General features: G+C 37.2%; 2 protein-coding genes across 2 annotated transcripts; one reads left to right on the forward strand and one right to left on the reverse strand.

Moving 5' to 3' along the window:
- The first annotated feature begins 281 nt into the window (after positions 1-281).
- Positions 282-11,721, forward strand: LOC113299596 (myosin-1-like). The gene is made up of 23 exons (XM_026548651.1): positions 282-1,746; positions 2,492-2,593; positions 2,692-2,835; positions 2,931-3,081; positions 3,191-3,218; positions 3,985-4,150; positions 4,285-4,348; positions 4,464-4,477; positions 4,562-4,646; positions 5,044-5,147; positions 5,260-5,398; positions 6,465-6,583; positions 6,924-7,076; positions 7,156-7,245; positions 7,428-7,505; positions 7,664-7,822; positions 8,427-8,633; positions 8,878-9,083; positions 9,210-9,345; positions 9,614-9,743; positions 9,849-9,995; positions 10,167-10,246; positions 10,830-11,721. The coding sequence occupies exons 1-23, from the start codon at positions 1,360-1,362 to the stop codon at positions 11,511-11,513; spliced, it is 3,573 nt and encodes a 1,190-aa protein (XP_026404436.1). The 5' UTR covers positions 282-1,359; the 3' UTR covers positions 11,514-11,721.
- A 319-nt stretch (positions 11,722-12,040) lies between these two features.
- LOC113293371 (DNA-directed RNA polymerases II, IV and V subunit 12-like) lies at positions 12,041-13,899 on the reverse strand. Its single transcript, XM_026542027.1, has 4 exons — positions 13,807-13,899; positions 13,624-13,699; positions 13,406-13,498; positions 12,041-12,316 (listed from the first exon to the last, which is right to left on the reverse strand). The coding sequence occupies exons 2-4, from the start codon at positions 13,670-13,672 to the stop codon at positions 12,294-12,296; spliced, it is 165 nt and encodes a 54-aa protein (XP_026397812.1). The 5' UTR covers positions 13,673-13,699; positions 13,807-13,899; the 3' UTR covers positions 12,041-12,293.
- Between the last annotated feature and the right edge of the window lie 5,946 nt (positions 13,900-19,845).

The following is a 19,845-nucleotide window of genomic DNA, read 5'->3' on the forward strand; positions in this document are numbered from 1 at the left end:
TATCAATATCTTCAATTGCAATGAAGACCGATTGTACATTTTGATAACTAAATCACTATACAAGTTAGTTGCCAAATCATATGATTTATTAGCGACATTAAGAGATAAATAGTAGGCAGAAAAAGAGAATTTATAATAAATAGTCCTGGATCAATTGACATGATCAACCACCTAAATTACCGAATCCCTCACCTGTGACTAGTTAACGTTGTTTATGCTGTTAGTTGCAACTTGTAAGGTCTCTCAAACTGATTATGTAGGTAAGAATGTACCTACGGACAATAAACCCAAATGAGGGGTATTTTATTACTTGTGTCCCATGTGATTACAAGTTTAAAACTTTTTGAACCCGAGAAAAATCAGAAAAAAGAAAACTTGCTTTTTTTATCCGTAAATAATAAAGCGGAAAAAAGCTGCTAAGTTTTCAGTCTCTCCACACACATTGGATTTTATTTTCATTTCTTCTTCTCTTTCACTAATCATTCAAAATATTCACAGAGAAGTTAAGAAGAAGAAGATCTGTAGATTCAGAGTTGGTTTCTACAGGAGCAATCTCTGTAATAATAATATTTATTTATTTTTCAAACAGTTCACCCAGGTTTGATCATTTGAATCTTTCAAGAATTTTTTTTTTCTGTATTTTTTTTAGAGGTTTTCTTATGGAGCTTATAAGGAAATTTTAAAGATTTTTCCATTTTTGTTTTTGAGATTGAGATTGAAGTTGAAGAAACAGAGTGATCGGATAATTTACTGTGTAAAAACTTTACTTTTGTTTGGTGGAATAGTATATTTGAGTTGCATGAGTGAAATTTGCAAAAGTATTCAAAGATCGAGTTCTTTTTCAGGTTAAGGATCTTCATCAGATGAAGATATTCAGTACATTCAAAGGAATAATTTGAATAATTTATTTATTCATTTTCAAATTATCTGAAAGAAAACAGAAAGATTATTGAAGTACTTGGTCTTAGTGTGTTTGAATCTATGGTAAGGAAAATACTAGTAATAGAAGAAATTGATTTGAAGAATTTTTCAGCGGTTTTAGGTTTCGTTTCATTAAGTAAAGAAGGTAAATTGGTTTAGAATCAATTTGAATTTTGGATAATTTGTTTGATTGGGTAAAATTGGTCATTGTTTGAGCAAAGAAGATTACTGTACTCTGTTTATCAAGGTATTATGGTCCCCTCCATTAAAATGAAGAGATAGTTCAAGATTGTGGGGACAAATTTGTTCTAAAGTTTGATAGCCTCTTTTGGGAAAAAAAAGAAGAAGAAAAGGAGTTTCTTTGGTCCTTAATCTATTATTCAGTGGAATCTACTGAAACACATCGTTTGGGACCCCATTTTTATTATTTCAAATAAAATGCCTCAGAAGCCAATTTCTTCTAAGAAAATGCCCAAGAAGCCGCCTTCAAAACCCCGGGTTCCACCTTCGTTACAGTCAATTAAATCACTGCCTGGTGATTTTAGGTACATTGATTCAGCTACAGGTATGTCTGATGACATAAATGGAGGAAATAATCTGATGATGGCTTCTGAGAGTATTCCGGAAAATGATGATTTGACTGACAGCAGTATGGAAGTGATTAATGAAGAATCACCATATAGTAATGGCACCATTTCTGTTGAAGAGATGCCATCTGAAGGGAATAATGGGTACATGGGTTCCGTAAAATCAGGCTTGCCGGCTTTATCACCTTCCCATAGTGAAAATAGGTGGAGTGACACAAGCTCTTACTCGGGGAAGAAGGTAATTCTTTAATTTCTTTGTTTTCTGCAAAAGGCGTATTGTTTCAGTGATTCTCAAGAATATATAATGTAGCCTCTATTCAAATTCACGGGCTAATTTTGTAGCTAAGTCAGTCAGTGGATCACAATTATTCCGTTCCGCATACTGTTAACATATGCTCTTATGTAGACCTCTTATACTGGCTCAACGGATTCTCAGTTGATATACTAATGTGCTTAGAAACTCCAAATGGGTTTGCTGAAAAAAATAACACTAGGTATATGTAGAAGAAAATGATTTATGTAGTAATGTTATGCCTTATCTTTCCTACATTTTTACCGTGGTCATTTTCACTAGAGATGTGATTTTTTTCTTACTTGAGTCTTTTAGTTATCATTTTGCTGATCTCAATATAAGTGGATATCAGCTTCCTTATGCTTAGTATGATTTTGCACCAGTCCTTAGACTTTACGTGCGCACAGTTAATTGCTTTTCCAAATTATGGTTTGCCTTATGTAGAAGCAAATTTCATACTTCAAGTTATCTGTTGGATAAAGCCTCTAAATGAATAACATAGCTCTTGTGGTACTATGATCTATAACATAGACACTATGCCAATGTGATAACTAACCTTCAGAAGAAAAATCTTTTTGAGACTATAACCTGTAGGGTTTTCAGTTATGCTAACCAATGAAACTGTGAGTGGATATAATCAGGATTTAATTTATTGATTGATTACCTACATTTTCAAGTTCATTTGTTTCAGAAGCTCCAGTATTGGTGTCAACTACCAAATGGCAACTGGGCGTTGGGGAAGATAGTGTCAACTTCAGGGACGGATTCTATTATATCACTCAATGAAGGAGAGGTAAGCCTAATATTTCTTAAGAAAGATGTTCATTGCTGCTAAATATAAATCCCGAATAACCACTCCCCGCTTGGCGTACTTCCTTTTGCCTATTCCAGGTTTTAAAAGTAAATGCGGAAAGTCTTTTACCTGCAAATCCTGACATCCTTGATGGTGTAGACAATCTCATGCAGCTTAGTTATTTACATGAACCTTCGGTTCTGTACAATCTACAATACAGATACAACCAAGATATGATCTATGTGAGTGTTTGTGTTTGTGTAGATATCATTTTAAAGTGTCTAAAAATCTTTATGCTTCTAATTACTTTTGTTGGTGTTACTTTTTTACATTGTAGACTAAAGCTGGACCTGTTTTGGTTGCCATCAACCCTTTCAAAAAAGTCCCACTATATGGAAATGATTATATTGAAGCATATCGGCGCAAATCAACTGATAGCCCACATGTCTATGCTATCACCGACACAGCAATTAGAGAAATGACAAGAGGTGGATTACCATTGTGTGATGAAATTTTATTAATAAGATAATAGTTGTCTCAACATTTGTAAATATTCTGTTGCGTTTTCCACTTACTTTGTTTTGGTAAATGTTGCAGATGAAGTAAACCAGTCCATCATTATAAGGTTGGCATAAGATCTCCAAGTATATATGGTTTCTTTCTGTATCCATATGCGCTACATTTTCTAGCAATTGTTACTTGTTATATCAACTTTATAGATACTTTTTAAGAGGTCACTGAATGGCTCTTTGCTTCTTAAAGCTCACTTTATAGTCACTATGCTTATATTTGTCTGCTTATTCATGCCAAAATAAGTCATAACTTTAGATGATAGGCTAAAAGTACTGAACATGTATCCAGAAGGTTTAGCTGAAAGCGAGTAATTGTTTGTCTAGTTTAAAGAGTTAGGAAGATTTCTTTGTGTAATGCGACTTCAATGGGTGACTGCATACAAAGTATACAAAGAGTAGAATTTTCCATTTATTTAGTTTCATCACATGTGTGTATCTGATCTTAATAATAGGTAATCCTGTCTGTTGCTTTCTTTTCATATTCTGCTTTGATCCATTTTAGGCTTTGTTTGTTCTACACATGCTGTGAGGTTGACGGAATTTTTTTTCTACTTGACATTATATTTTTAGTTTTATGATACTGTTTGTTGACATTAGGTACTTAAATTGTTCTACTAATTTGTATAGAATCTACATATAGTTTGCTGTATGAAATGATCAGCATCAGCGTACTGGATATGGCTCTCGGGTGACTTTTATTGTTACAAGAAAATATTTTGAAGACTCAAGACTACAGTCTGCGTACCTTCTTGTTCGTAGTTGATAATTCCACTGTCATACTTGTTTGTTTTATTGACATATGTGCATCTGTCCTTGCAGCGGTGAAAGCGGTGCAGGAAAAACTGAAACAGCAAAGATAGCCATGCAATACTTGGCTGCTCTTGGAGGGGGTAGTGGAATAGAGAATGAAATACTGAAAACAAATCCCATTTTGGAAGCTTTTGGTAATGCAAAAACATCAAGGAATGATAACTCAAGTCGTTTTGTAAGCAGCCTACCCCTTTGCAATTTGTTTGGATTGACCTTTTTTGTTGCTGGTTCTATATTTTTGTACTTCTTTAATTCTAAAGATCTAGGGTACTGGTCAACATTTTTGAATATTTAAATATGCTGTTGCAGGGTAAATTAATTGAAATTCACTTCAGTGAGACTGGGAAAATATCTGGTGCCAAGATTCAAACATGTAAGATAACTTGAAATACAGCCAATACTTATTATTTCTTTATTCAAAAAGTGTGACTGACTTTGTTGCTTGCATCTGTGATTGCTTCATCTATGCGTCTCCTCATTCTTTGCAGTTCTACTTGAAAAGGTAATTTTATTTCTCCTTCACCAGATTTGAGATGTTAAAGGATCTGCATTATTGTCCATTAACTAAATTTTGTCTTATGAGCAGTCAAGGGTCGTCCAGTGTGCAGATGGAGAAAGATCGTACCATATATTTTATCAGCTATGCGCCGGGGCTACCCCTGCTCTTAAAGGTTGGCGATATGTCCTCTTTGTGTGGTCACATTTTCATGTTTATGTGTTGGTACATCATAGACACAGATCGGTCTGGAAGCATTTGGTGACAATCTGTTAGAAAAATTGCATAAATGCGTTAGCTATTGTGTAAAACCTTTTAGTCATACACATTTTTTGTATTTTCGTGTGCGTTATTAATATGAATGCATCCTCGTTCATTATGTATTTATTCATTTATGTTATGAAAACAGAAAACTGAATCTGAAGCATGCAAATGATTACAACTATTTGCAATCTGTTAGAAAAATTGCATAAATGCGTTAGCTATTGTGTAAAACCTTTTAGTCATCTGCATTTTTTGTTTTTTCGTGTGCGTTATCATTATGTATTTATTCATTTATGTTATGAATACAGAAAAACTGAATCTGAAGCATGCAAATGATTATAACTATTTGAGGCAGAGCAATTGCTATACTATTGCTGGAGTAGATGATGCCGAACGGTTTCGCATGGTTATGGTACTTTAACACGTGCTTTATCTTCTCATATGGATAAAATCATTAGCAGCAAGTATATGTCGTCTCTTAAAAAAATTGATGTGTACATTATCTTCTGTCTGGCTTTTTCCAGGAAGCACTAGATATAGTACATGTTACCAAGAAGGATCAGGAGAGTGTGTTTGCCATGCTTACAGCAGTATTGTGGCTGGGGAACATCTCCTTCGCGGTGGTGGATAACGAAAATCACGTTGAACCCGTGGCAGATGAAGGTAAAAGTTTTATTAGAAGCACGATGATACATTTTCTCAAAATGGTGCTTGCTATAAGAATTAAAAAGGTGGAACAGCCTTATGATTTGGATTCTTTCAGTAAGATGAAAATGCATTGTTAATGTTTATAGCTGAGTTCCTATGCACCCAAACACCCCCTCTATGATTGGAAATGGTATTTAAAATGCTAGAACTCGACCTTCATATAAATTGTGCACGGTAGGTTTTACTTCTTGGCAGGTCATAGGTGTTTTATAGTGTTTGACTGAAATCAAGAGCAACATGCCCTATTTACTTTTATTCTCTCATTTTTCAACATTTTATTTATAGAAGATCCAATATGATACACAACCGGGAATTATTTCCCTGTGCTGAATCTATCCGTTTGAGAACCAGAAGCAGCAGAACCATCAAACTGAAAGGTCCAAAAGGACCACTTTTCCGTCTTTTCAGTGAAAATTGCACCTGAACTAGGTTGTACTGGTATCCCCTTCCTATTCAATATTGAGATTAGCTGGAACTGGGGAGATGTATATCTCATGTTGTCTGAATTACATTTGACCACAGAAAAGGCAAAGCTGAACAAGCTGCATTGCTTGTCCATTACAAAACAACAAAAAGAAAACAATGGATAAATTACTGCCTTTAGGCATATCACCTCCATCTTTCTTAAGATTATGACACATTACTGCTTGTCCATTATAAAATAGCAAAAAAACACAACAATGGATAAATTGCTGTGTTTAGGCATATTACCTCCGCATCCATCTTTCTTTAGATTATGATACATTACTGCTCAAGTTTCCAAGGAATTTTCCAGGAGGTTTAGGTGATAGTATGTTAGGTTTACCTCTAGTATGTTTAGGGCATCTTAAAGAATAACAGCCTTTTTTTTCTTTCAGAATGCATGACTATTCCTCTTAATGCTTTATCCCTAGCATGTCTAGGGCATCATCAATAATGCTCTATCTCTTATTAACTTGTTGGTTAGCTCACAGCATTTTCAGCATAATGTACTTCCATTTAGTATTTGCTACTTAAGTATTTGTGTTCATTTCCTTTTCAGGTCTAGATACGGTTGCCAAATTGATCGGTTGTGAAGTTCAGGAGTTAAACCTAGCTTTATCAACTCGCAACATGAAAGTTGGCAATGACAACATTGTCCAAAAACTTTCGTTATCTCAGGTAACAAGAAATTTACATTGTTCTTGCCCTACTGAGAACAGCATATGAGCATGCGTTGAGCGATGAATGTAAATTCTTCATTTTGTGAGTGTCGGGACTTTTGGACCAAGTTGAATCCTTGTTGGAATATCTTTGCCATCCATTTATAAGAAATTGTTTCAGTACTTCTATAAACATAACATGTGTTAGTTGGTCCTATTTTTGGCACAACCTGTGTCCTCTTTTTTTTCATGTCCATATGGCGGATGACCTAAAATCCCTTTATATTCCAACACTGGTACTATGTTATCTTTATTTATGCATGGGTTTTTAAGCTATTGAAATGAATGCCTCTTTTCAGGCAGTTGATACAAGAGACGCATTGGCAAAATCACTGTATGCTTGTTTGTTTGAGTGGCTGGTAGATCAAATTAACAAGTCACTGGAAGTAGGCAAGCGACGTACAGGCAGATCCATCAGTATTCTTGATATCTATGGATTTGAATCTTTTGATGTACGTAACTGTCTTTGTTATCGTTCTTGTGGCTTGGCTCTTGGATGAATGAGTATTAACTTGAAGTTTAAATTTACAGAAGAATAGCTTCGAGCAGTTTTGCATAAACTATGCAAATGAGAGATTACAGCAGCACTTCAATCGGCATTTGTTTAAGTTAGAACAAGAGGTATTTGTCTCGCTCTTTGTTTATAATGACAACTATGTCAGCACAGTGGTCTCACTCAACCAATCTATTGTCGTGGCTGATCTTAAATATGATGTTTATCTTTCATTTATTGTGTTATTCTACATTATTATAGATGACTTATCCTCATGTTGGATTTCAAACACCTACATATTTTCTTTCAGGAATATATCAATGACGGAATTGACTGGGCAAAGGTTGACTTTGAAGACAACCAAGACTGTCTGAATCTTTTTGAGAAGGTATATAACAATGCCCACTGAAGTAATAGCTTCTTAATGTGTCCCATTTTCACATTATCAGATTTGAATTTTCAGTTTTAGTGAGCAAGTTTTCGCCGTGTTATGAATCTTTGATTTCATATTCACATGATATTCATTGATTTTGATATCTTATGCAGAAACCACTGGGTCTACTGTCTCTGTTGGACGAGGAGTCTACTTTTCCAAATGGAACTGATATGACATTGGCCAACAAGCTTAAGCAGCACTTGAGTTCAAATTTCTGTTTCAGAGGAGATCGGGGCAAAGCTTTCAGTGTTAGCCATTATGCTGGAGAGGTTGCCACTTTGTCATTAAAAACACTTTATCTCTTTTATAACAATTCCTCAGTAACTTATGGATATCGCAGTCATCCTTTTTTTTCCCTTGAAAATTGGATACTTTTAGGTTGGATTCGCTTAGTGCTGGTTTGTTGAGATAAAAATTGTCCAAAATGGGATACTGAGGTCCTATAAACTTTGAGCACCATGATCCTGCAACTCCACATGTTTATTTGCTTTTCAGTTCAATGCTCAATTTTGACAGTAGTGTTAGAGCACTCACACTCATACATGATATGGCTACCTATTCCATGTCACTTGATATAAAATATTTATCTTCTTTATTTATGTCTCATTTTGTACCACATGGTAGGGTCGGGATAGTGTAATATGAGGGAGAAAGAAAATTATCTCAAGAGACAAGAAAATCTTGATTTTAGTGATCCTGGTAACTCCAGTCAGCCAATAAATTTTGAGTTGTTTGCCTAAATCCATGCACATGCGTGCTCGATTCCATGTTAGTGTCATTTGTCGTTACCATCTACGTTATGGATACCTTAGATCATACCCTTTTCCTGTTGTTGTCTGAATGTTCAAACTATTCTCTTACTCCTCTTTGCAGGTTACATACGAAACATCTGGTTTTTTGGAGAAGAACAGGGATTTACTGCATTTAGACTCTATCCAACTTCTGTCATCTTGCAAGTGCCAACTTCCTCAGATATTTGCATCCAGTATGCTTAAACAATCTGAAAAGCAAGTAGTGGGTCCATTGTACAGATCAGGTGGAGCAGATTCCCAAAAGCTTAGTGTTGCAACGAAGTTTAAGGTAAGGGTTGCTATGTTCTTGCTGTTCCCAAATTTTGACTGTGTCACTATCTGTTAATTATGCATTCAACATGGATAGTAGCAAAGAGTTGCTCTAATCTTGATTGTTGCATTAAATAATCGAATACTAAAAATCCGACACATCTTATAAGTGAGTTATTATCTCATGAAAACATTGACTTAATCAGCTCACCTATGCTATCTGTTTTGACACTTGGTCCAATTGTTTCGCCACTTGTCTTTAGGGTCAACTGTTCCAACTTATGCAACGACTGGAGAATACAACTCCACACTTCATACGCTGTATTAAGCCCAACAGCTTGCAGCGTCCTGGGACATATGAACAAGGGCTTGTACTGCAGCAGCTAAGGTGTTGTGGAGTCTTAGAGGTGGTTCGGATATCTAGATCCGGCTTTCCTACCAGGGTTACTCACCAAAAATTTGCAAGAAGGTAAGCGATTTAGTTAGTTCTCTTAGTTGTTTATATTATGGATAGCTGAAACTCATTTCTCTTTCTCCGACTTGACTCTTCTTTTCCTTTAATTCTTTTGTCGTATCTTCTTGAATCTTATGTTAGGTATGGCTTTCTTCTTCTGGAGAGTGTCGCATCTCAGGATCCGCTTAGTGTTTCAGTTGCAATTCTTCACCAATTTAATATCCTTCCAGAGATGTATCAAGTTGGGTACACCAAATTGTTTTTCCGTACTGGACAGGTATGTATAACATCAGGGTTTATGGCAAAATTAGTTTCTCTCCTGGCAAAAGTATATTTTCCTAGATGAGCAGGTTCAGATATTCGTTTGTATAACTATGTCGTACGCCTTTTTTCCTTTGCCATATACTGGATGGTGAGGGGGTTAGTCACTATTGAGATGATGTCTTCAAGTCTTTTACTGGTCCTACGTTTTCATCATAGGAGTTTGATGAAATGAAAAGCCTTTATTTTTTGGAAATTTTGACTGAAATTATGTCAAATTTTAGATTGGTGTTCTCGAGGATACAAGAAACCATACCCTACACGGCATTTTACGGGTGCAGAGTTGTTTCAGAGGCCACCAGGCTCGATCTTATCTCAAAGAGCTAAAAAGAGGAATTTTGACACTTCAGTCCTGTAAAGTGTTTCTCGTCTTACCTGTAGCTTTCTTGATATTCTTTTAGATCTATAGGTACCCTTCATTTATGTATTTTTCAATATTGCCTTCTTTTTATGTTTCAGTTATTCGGGGTGAGAAAATCAGAAAAGAGTACAAGATTTTGTTACAAAAACAGAAAGCTGCCAAGGTAATACAACGACATGTGAAAGGCAAGGTTGCCAGGAAAGACTTCGTTAATGTTCAAGATGCGTCATTAGTGATACAGTCAGGTAAATGATTTTCTTCATTACTTCCAGTTCGGTGGTGCTTAGTGTGACTTGCGACAGGCAATACGTTGCAAAGCAGTGCCTTAAATTAGCTGTTTATTTCGTACCTATCTGCTTAAAGAGTGATGAGTGTTATTCTACATATCATGATTGATCTTATGACTATATTTGCAGTTATTCGCGGTTGGCTAGTCAGAAGGTGTTCCGGAGACATAAATTTACTGACCTATACAAAGAAATCTGATGGCACTAAGGTATGTAACATCTTACTAAACGGAAAAGAAATCTTGTACTCTGGTTTGGGTTCTGGTTCACATATTTTAAACCATAAGGAAACTGAAGTGTTCAGTGTTACGAGGTCTCTAAGCATCTCACGAAAATTGTGGACGGGCTATATGAGCCAAGGAGGAACCAATTTGAACCCCCAGTAATATAACTGGTTCTTTTTTTGAGCACTCTGATATTTTAGTGAACAGAGTGTCACATACCAAAACCTGTAGTAAGCATCAAATTATGATAGTTGGAGATACTGAGATTGAGAATCAACTTGATCTTGTTATGTAGGTTTGGATTCCCACCTATTTGGATAGTTCTATGTGTTCTTGGTCTGGAGAGTTCAGTTTACCCATGCTTCTTTCCATAACTACTCTAGGTCATCTTTCAGATTACCAAGAGTGACTTTTGCAATTACCATATATGTGTCGTATCCTATCCTGATGATGCATAAACATTCCCAAGCAGGCAGATTTCCAAGAGTGACTTTTGCAATTACCATATATGTGTCATATCCTATCCTAATTGTTGAGATTATAATCTAGCATAAACATTCCCAAGCAGGCACCAGATGAAGTTTTGGTCAAGGCATCAACTCTCGCTGAACTACAACGGAGAGTACTTAAAGCCGAAGCAGCTTTGAGAGAGAAAGAAGACGAGAACGACATCCTCCAACAACGGCTCCATCAGTACGAAAATCGGTGGGCAGAGTACGAAGTTAAAATGAAATCTATGGAAGAAGTGTGGCAGAAGCAGATGGAATCACTACAGTCCAGTCTCTCCGTTGCAAAGAAAAGCTTTGCTGTTGATGATGCTGACAAAAACTCTGATGCCTCAACAAATATGGTTGATAATGGAGAATATAGTTGGGACCTCGGAAGTAGAAATACCACTAGCCGTGACAGTAATGGAGCAAGATCTGCTCCGCGAGGGATGAATAGAGAAATGAATACAGGATTAAGTGTCATAAGTCGCTTGGCTGAGGAATTTGAGCAACGAAGTCAAGTATTTGGTGATGATGCGAAGTTCTTAGTGGAGGTAAAATCTGGTCAGGCAGAAGCTAGTCTGGATCCTGACCGTGAATTAAGAAGATTGAAGCAGATTTTTGAAACTTGGAAGAAGGATTACGGGAATAGACTACGAGAGACAAAGGTAATTCTTCACAAACTTGGAAATGAGGAAGGGAGTGCTGATAAGCAAGTGAGGAAGAAGTGGTGGGCAAGGAGGAACAGCATGAGGATAAATTAGTTTTATCCATAATAGATTCCACTTTTTGGTTTGTTTGGTATTTTATTTTGGTGTAGATTTGTTGCAAATGAAAGTAAAGGGGTGTTTTGGTGCATTTTTCACACCTAGTAGTTCAACTGTATATAAAGTTTATGATACACTTACTCTCGAGGAAATCTAAAATTTTATATATCCTTTATAAATCTAAGTTACAAAATTTTCAAGCGTACCAGAGGTGATTAGTTGACTCTCCTGCTATATATTTTCATTCTGCCTACGAAAAGGGTGGGGAATCTGGGGATCTAAATTAAAGAGGCTGGCCGAACATCAAATCTTCACCTTTGGTTTTAATTTTAGCAGGTTAGTTTTGTCATCCATTTTGTGCACTAGTTTAGCTGTTTTACGACTTTGAAATCAACTAAGCTCAATCCCAAAATACTTGTGCAATATACATAAGATTATCTTGAGCCTGAGGGTTAGCAGTTCTTGGCTGTTGCATATATGCCTATCTAAAATAGTGCCATCCAGTTGGGAGAAAAAATCGGTTATATCAGTAAGTTCTAGATTCAATAAAGAAGCACTGAAACAAGTTGCACAATGGTACTGATCAGCCTGCGGTTAGGTTCAGATCATATTACAAGTGCGATGCAGCAGAGTATTACTTAACAAACACTAATATTAAAACAGCGCAGTTCTCCAAACAACCCATTAGATTACTACAATTATAGTTTTCAGTTTAATATCTAAAACCATTAGACAGTCTTTAATATCCATGACCAATTTGTTGCAATCCCTTCGTTTTTAGCGAGCTTCGTACTGCACAACTGCAACAAACAAAACCATCAGCTTAGGTTTGTTGATCCAACATAAAACTATCAATATACATCCCCAATCTGACGAACATACATTTTCAGAAAATATAGAAAGGTTTTTGTCGAGAAATCATAATTCAACTTGTTAACATAGTTTTCTAAGAAAACTAATGCATACGCAGTGTTCAAAATACCACCATCCCAAACGGGGTCAAGCACCCATCAGAATTACATGTGGAGACCCCTTTGTTAGCAGAAAAATCATAACTAATGTAAGGGCTAGGTATCTTTCTGTAATTCATATATTGGTCCACGCCTAACTATATGCTGGGCACTCAACAGTCATCGCGCAATAAGTATAAATAGCAAAACCAAATACAGATAATAATCCTGCCCAAGAAACAGCCACAAATGAGACAATGTGCTGTTTAAGTTTACAAGTCCAACCTTACAGGCTTGATCAGTATTCACCATAACTTGCATCAAAGTTGCTCAGCAGCAGTTGAAATTTTTCCATTTTCTTAAGCTTTAGTTACTAAAACTTCTTTCAGCTCAAATCCTAATGCTAAGATTTCTGCATAAGTTCATCGATGTTTCTGTAGTTTTTATCAAAATTATGCTTCTCTTATTCGATGGATCCATGCGAGTTTTCATAACCTAATATAAAATGCTATTAGACACCAACTACAGACAAAAAGCAGTTGATATTTACAAAACACGCATATTTACTGCAGGACACAGGTCTAACAGGAGACTGGCCACTAGTTACACAGTTCCAATAAGGTAACAAGAGAAACATATGCAGTCAGGTATCTAGCAAAACTGCCCCTTTTTGCTATATAGGCATCTACTTAGGGGGTTGCGAACTTGATACAATAGCTTATACTGCGAACATTCATTAACCAAAAGGTAGGGTCTAAATCCTAGGAGTAACAAGCAGCAAGATACCAATTCCCAAAAAATTTCACCACTCCCGAACCCAAAATTAACCTAAAACCCTAGATTTGAAACTTGAAGAATCATCTAATAAATCAAACAATGTTTAGTATTGAGCAATTTCAAATAAAATTTAGGGTTTAAAGTTCGGTGGAAACTACTTACTTCGTTTGGTTCGCTTCTTGTAAAGGATGCGATAACCACACTCCCTACACTGAATCACATCTCCCGGCTTCAGTGTGTTCTCCATCCCACAATCTAACAACCAAAACAAAGATTTTTTTAAGAAACAAAATTCACGAAATCACAGTCCCTTTCAGTAGAAACAAAATCAAACCGATTTCACTAACACATGTAAAACGAAACTAGATAGTAAGAATTACCTCCACAGATGTAACTGACTGGTTCATTACCACTTTGAGGAGTATCCATGGATGGAAGTTAGAGATTTCAGGGTTTCTGGACACAAAAAGACAAAAAGAAACTCAAATCAGGGTTTTACAAAGAGAAAGAACTTTCAAAGATTACAAGCTCTACTTCTTTGTTCTGTGGAGAAGACGGCTTACGCGGAGAGGATTTTAACAGAGAAGAGAAGAGAATGTTTGTCAACGAAGGATTTTGCTAGGGTTTTTAAAGGGGATTTCTTAATTAATAACCAGTGGCAGCCTCCAAGAAGCGGTGGTCAATTTTAAGAAAGTAAACAACGAGTATTACTATTGGCACCCGCTGTAACTACTCGGGACAGCCGACAAGTCAGCAATTTTGCGCAAGACACTGTGGGCAACTATGCTGCTGGTATGGTAGCTTTGTGAAGTGTGCTAACATAAAATTTTATGTATTACAAGATTTTGTTCCCGTGCTACGCATCCGGCGGATCCGAAAACCATCCATCATATTTTTGGTTTTGTGTGACGTGGCTTCACCTCGCCCCGTGGTTCTTTATTTATTTGGTGTGGCTCGGCTTCGCCTCGCCGCGTCCCAATGCATACTTGGCTCGGCTTCACCTCGCCCTGTCGGTCGTGCATTTTTGATTTGGTGTGGGTCGACTTTCCCTCACCCCATTGCTTATGATTTTTGATTTTGTGTTGCTCGGCTTCACCTCACCTCGTCGTTTAGGACTTTTGATTTGGTGTGTATCCTTCTATGCACCGGGCATATTTAAGTTCTCACAGCGGTTACAATAGTGATAATTGGTATATAACCCATGCTACGCACTGGGTTCAATAAGAAGATTGCATCTCTAAAAAGGATTTAGATTCGGAACCCACAAACTTCATTCTGGTGCCAGAAGCCATTATGAAGAAATACAAACATGACATGTTCAATTTTTTGAACCGAGTTTCTTCCAAAAAAAAAAAAAGAAAAAAAATATCTGTGAACTAAGTTCCCTTCAAACACAAACGCCCAAGCCTTCGATGCCTCAATTTTTTCATTTTTATCTCGTTTTTGGATGCCAAAAAATCTGGGTTGGTCAACGGGTCAACCCAGAATGTCAAGCCGAGACAACTTAGGTTGAATCAGTGTTTTAGTTGACTGAGTCAGGGTCTGAGTCATGGCTAACTCAGCTGACTTGGTTTAATTCTGGCCAAGGCCATTGCACGGGCAGTTGCAGGCCATAACCCAGTGATGCGCCATGGTGGTGCTACACTCATCTCTGCTGCTCCATAATGCACTTCTGTGATGCAAAACTCCCCAGATACAACTTCTCTTACAACTTCAATCCCAAAACTGTTCAATCCCATCGATCACCTGCAGTACAATACCACTTCTCAACAGCTCCCAAACTGCAATCCCATTTTATGTTCTTAACTCAGGCAGCATCAGCTTCTTCTTCTTGGTGTCCTCTTTAACTGAATCTAGCATATCACTTCATGCCATCAATACATAGTTATTTTTACTGAAAAGGAAGGAGATGAACAAAAAATACAAAATTATCTTAGCACGACAAATCATAATACAGAGAAAAATTTGTATGCACCAGCTTTTAACTATTTAATACCCTCAGGCCTCGACAGAAGATTGATGGATCCATCAAAAATGCACTGCACATCAAATTTCACTCCATCAATTTCAGCTGCAGCCAAATACTGGTGTAGTTCGTTGAGGAACCCAATAGAATCCAGTATAATGTACACGTGGACGACAATGGAACAACAAAATAAATAATCCAAAATTTTTTTGTAGAAGGGCGAAAAGTACCACATACATCAAAGAGGGCACAATATTATGGCTTTCAGGCACTCGTGTTACTACATTGCAAGCTTGCAGGATATGTTGTAAATAGAGCAAAGATTGTTCTTACAATTTTTTTTGACTTGAATGTAGCTGAGGAAAAAAGGGGAAAATTTAAACTCTTATTAGATAAAGGGTTTGTCCACAATTAACCAAGCAAAAAAGCACAACCTGAACTCATATCAACTAAGATCCCGAAGACCAAGTCATCTAACCCTTATTGGCCAATTATCTAAATAATGCATACCAAAAAATCTAAGAATTTTTTTATACAAAAGGTATAGTACACTCACTCGTGGCCAACTCTTGATCAACTGTACTCAATTCCACCATATCTAAGTCACCTACTGACACATTACTTCCGTCACTTGTGCTTGTATCATCTATGGAGTACTGGACATTCATCGGGCATGCTGAAACAAAGCAGGATCCTCATGCTATTTGACAAAATTTCTTTAGACATCAATAAATACATTTCCCCAAAACTTGGAGACTCTACAGAGTAAAATCCACAAATAATATAAAAAGTGATTCTACTTGCAGACAATAGGTTTGTTAGCAATAAGTATCTAGGCATCTGTAGTTGCAGGAAATCCTACACTACCCCCCTCACAAGATTTCATTAACATTCAACTCATTTTTGGATTAACAATCTTAATTTTATTGATGAATCTTTGAACAATCTTACAAGAAAAGATAAAGGGATCAAGAATAACCACTACTCTAGATTTTCCCTCTCCTATTTACTTCCTTCTCTCTCAGAAAAGATCTCTCCCTTTCCTTTACAACTGAACGACTATTTATAGGGACTTACATAGTGGATGACAGCTAATATGTCCTTTATTTTCGGATATGACTTACGACATTCAGCTAAACCTAAAACGTCTTCACTTTCTTCATAGATTTTGATGTCGCTCCGCTTGTTGATGATGATAAGTTTCTACTGAGAGAGAGTCGCAATCCAGTAACTAAGACTACATTGTGAGGTTGCTTTGTCTTTCTGGCATTTCCTGACCTACTTGCCTTTCCATCATGTATGGTTAGGTCCATCACGGTTACCCTCTAAAAAGAATAAGTTCTCTCCTGAATTTCAAGGATCCCAATGTCTTTTTCTCTAATGTCTCAATAAGTTGTTATCTCTAGCAGTCCAATTTCTATATTTTCGGTGAGAAACAGTATGTAAACTTAGTTAACCGGATACCATGTGACGCTAGAAGTTTCAAAAGTGCAACTAAAAAGTTTCTCCCATACCCCCAAACTTAAATCTAACATTGTCCTCAATGTTTCGCATGAAAGAACAATACCAAAAATATAAGTAACATGAGGAAATAGTAAATTGAGAGTTCGGAAAGATAGTACCTGAGTGAAGTGAAACCAAAAACTGAATACAAAAATTGTACAACATACAAATCGCCTCGATGGTCAATCAAGGGTAAACATGGTCCTCCAGAGGGACCTCCTCAACATCATCTGTAGGAAAAGGCTCTAAAAAGGGCTTCAATCTCTGACCGTTAACCTTTGAAGAACTAGTACCATCTGATGTCTCAATCTCAATAGCGCCATGAGGAAAAACAGTACGGACCACAAAAGGACCTGTCCACCGAGAGCGCAGTTTCCCGGGGAATAGATGCAAATGAGTGTCATACAGAAGAACTTTTTGACCTGGAGAAAATGACTTCCGTAATATTTTTTTATCATGCACAAGTTTCATTTTGTTCTTATACTCCTTCGCACTATCGTAAGCATCTATACGAATCTCGTCCAACTCATTTAGCTGGAGTTTCCTATGGGCTCCTGCCTTGTCAAGTGAAAAATTTAGCTGCTTAACAGCCCAATAAGCTCTGTGTTCTAACTCAACAGGTAAGTGACATGCCTTTCCATAAACAAGCATATAAGGCGACATTCTAATGGGGGTCTTAAACGCAGTATGGTAAGCCCATAAGGCATCAGTAAGCCTAGACGACCATTCTTTCCGATTAGGATTAACTGTTTTCTCTAATATACGTTTTATCTCCCTATTGGAAGCCTCTACCTGACCACTAGTCTGTCGATGATACGGGGTAGCTACCTTATGTGTAATACCATATTTCTTCATCAGAAGCCTAAAAGTCCCATTAAAAAAGTGCGACCCTCCATCACTAATTATAGCTCGCGGTGTACCAAAACGTGTAAGTATATTATTTTTCAAGAACTCAATCACAACCCTATGGTCATTGGTTTTACACGCAACCGCCTCAATCCACTTAGAGACATAGTCTACGGCGACAAGGATGTATAGGTTACCAATAGAATTAGGAAACGGACCCATAAAGTCAATACCCCACACATCAAAGACCTCAACAATTAAAATAGGGTTCAAGGGCATCATGTTCCTACGGGAAATGGTTCCTAATTTCTGGCATCGTTCACAAGTAACGCCGTAACTGTGGGAGTCTTTAAACAACGAAGGCTAATAGAATCCACACTGCAATATTTTAGCAGCAGTTTTCTTAGCACTAAAGTGACCCCCACAAGCATGATCATGACAAAAGGAAATAATACTGGACTGGTCACTCTCAGGTATACATCTCCTAATAATCTGGTCTGGGAAATACTTAAACAAATAAGGATCATCCAAAAAGAAGTGCTTAACCTCAGCTAAAAATCTAGAACGATCTTGTTTACCCCAATGTTGGGGCATTCAACCAGTAACAAGATAGTTCACTATATTCGCATACCAAGGTAATTGGGTAACAAAGAACAATTGTTCATCAGGAAAGCTATCCCTTAAAGGAAGGGAATCATCTGGGGAACTAACAACTAGCCTAGACAAGTGATCCGCTACAACATTTTCTGCACCCTTTTTGTCTCTAATGTCTGGAGAAAACTCTTGCAACAACAGAATTCACCTAATCAATCTAGGTTTAGTATCCTTCTTAGACAAAAGATATTTTAAAGCAGCATGATCAGTATATATGATGATCTTAGAACCTAAGAGATGGGGTCTAAACTTGTCTAAGGCAAACACAATGGCTAATAGTTCCTTCTCGGTAGTGGTATAGTTCAACTGGGCATCATTCAGAGTTTTGCTAGCATAGTAAATCACATGAAGTAACTTATTTTCTCGCTGACCTAGCACAACACCAATATCATAATCTGAAGCATCACACATGATCTCAAAGGGTAGGTTCCAGTTGGGTGCCTGGACTATGGGGGAGGTAGTGAGTAATGACTTAAGCTTCTCAAAAGACTCTAAACAAGCATCATCAAAGACAAACTTAACATCTTTTGCAAGCAAATTGCAAAGAGGTCTAGACATCAAGCTAAAATCCTTAATGAAACGACGATAAAAACCAGCATGCCCTAAGAATGACCTAATATCTCTTACGGTTTTTGGGACCGGTAAAATTTTAATAAGGTCAACTTTGGCTCTATCCACCTCTATACCCTTTGAAGAAACAATATGCCCTAGAACAATTCCTGAACGAACCATAAAGTGACATTTCTCCCAATTAAGCACTAAATTCTTTTCCTTACACCTAGTCAAAACTAATGACAAATGATGCAAGCACTCATCGAAAGACGAACCAAACACTGAAAAATCATCCATAAAGACCTCTAAGAACCGTTCTACCATGTCAGAAAATATTCTCATCATGCAACGCTGAAAAGTCGCAGGGGAATTACATAGCCCGAAAGGCATGCGTCTATACGCAAAGGTACCAAAGGGACAGGTAAAAGTGGTTTTCTCCTGGTCTTCTGGGGCAATAAAGATCTGATTATATCTAGAGTAGCCATCTAAAAAGCAGTAGTGAATATGTCCAGCTAATCTCTCTAGCATCTGGTCGATGAAGGGAAGGGGAAAGTGGTCCTTCCTAGTGACCTTGTTCAATTTCCTATAGTCAATACAAACACGCCAACCCGTGGTCACTCGAGTCGGGATTAACTCATTGTTATCATTCTGGACTACAGTAATACCGTATTTCTTGGGAACAACCTGAACGGGGCTGACCCACTTACTGTCTGAAATAGGGTAGATAATGCCTGCATCTAATAGCTTAAGAACCTCAGTTCGAACTACTTCTTTCATATTAGGGTTTAGTCGACGTTGCATCTCCCTAGAAGGTTTGGTGTCTTCCTCTAAATAGATTTGATGCATACAAACAGTAAGACTTATACCCTTAATGTCTGTTATGGTCCACCCTAAAGCTTCCTTGTTGTTTTGAAGGACGGTTACTAGCCTACTTTCCTGATCTCTATCCAACTCGGAAGAAACAATCACAGGTAAAGTCTCAGACGGGCCTAAAAACACATACTTCGGGGTATCTGGCAATGGTTTTAGGTCCAACTTAGGAGGCTCTTCTAAAGAAGGAACTAGGGTAGACTTAGAAACT

This window comes from Papaver somniferum, chromosome 7 (genome assembly GCF_003573695.1).
Source record: "Papaver somniferum cultivar HN1 chromosome 7, ASM357369v1, whole genome shotgun sequence".
NCBI classification, from domain to species: domain Eukaryota; kingdom Viridiplantae; phylum Streptophyta; class Magnoliopsida; order Ranunculales; family Papaveraceae; genus Papaver; species Papaver somniferum.

Bases quoted from the DNA above. Each gene is read 5' to 3' on its own strand.
- LOC113299596 (XM_026548651.1), top strand. From the start codon at position 1,360: ATGCCTCAGAAGCCAATTTCTTCTAAGAAAATGCCCAAGAAGCCGCCT. The intron at 2,594-2,691 runs GTAAGCCTAATA...TGCCTATTCCAG, and splicing joins TATCACTCAATGAAGGAGAG to GTTTTAAAAGTAAATGCGGA. The intron at 4,151-4,284 runs GTAAGCAGCCTA...ATGCTGTTGCAG, and splicing joins ATGATAACTCAAGTCGTTTT to GGTAAATTAATTGAAATTCA.
- LOC113293371 (XM_026542027.1), bottom strand. From the start codon at position 13,672: ATGGATACTCCTCAAAGTGGTAATGAACCAGTCAGTTACATCTGTGGA. The intron at 13,499-13,623 runs GTAATTCTTACT...TTTGGTTGTTAG, and splicing joins AGTCAGTTACATCTGTGGAG to ATTGTGGGATGGAGAACACA. The intron at 12,317-13,405 runs GTAAGTAGTTTC...TGTTTGTTGCAG, and splicing joins CAAGAAGCGAACCAAACGAA to TTGTGCAGTACGAAGCTCGC.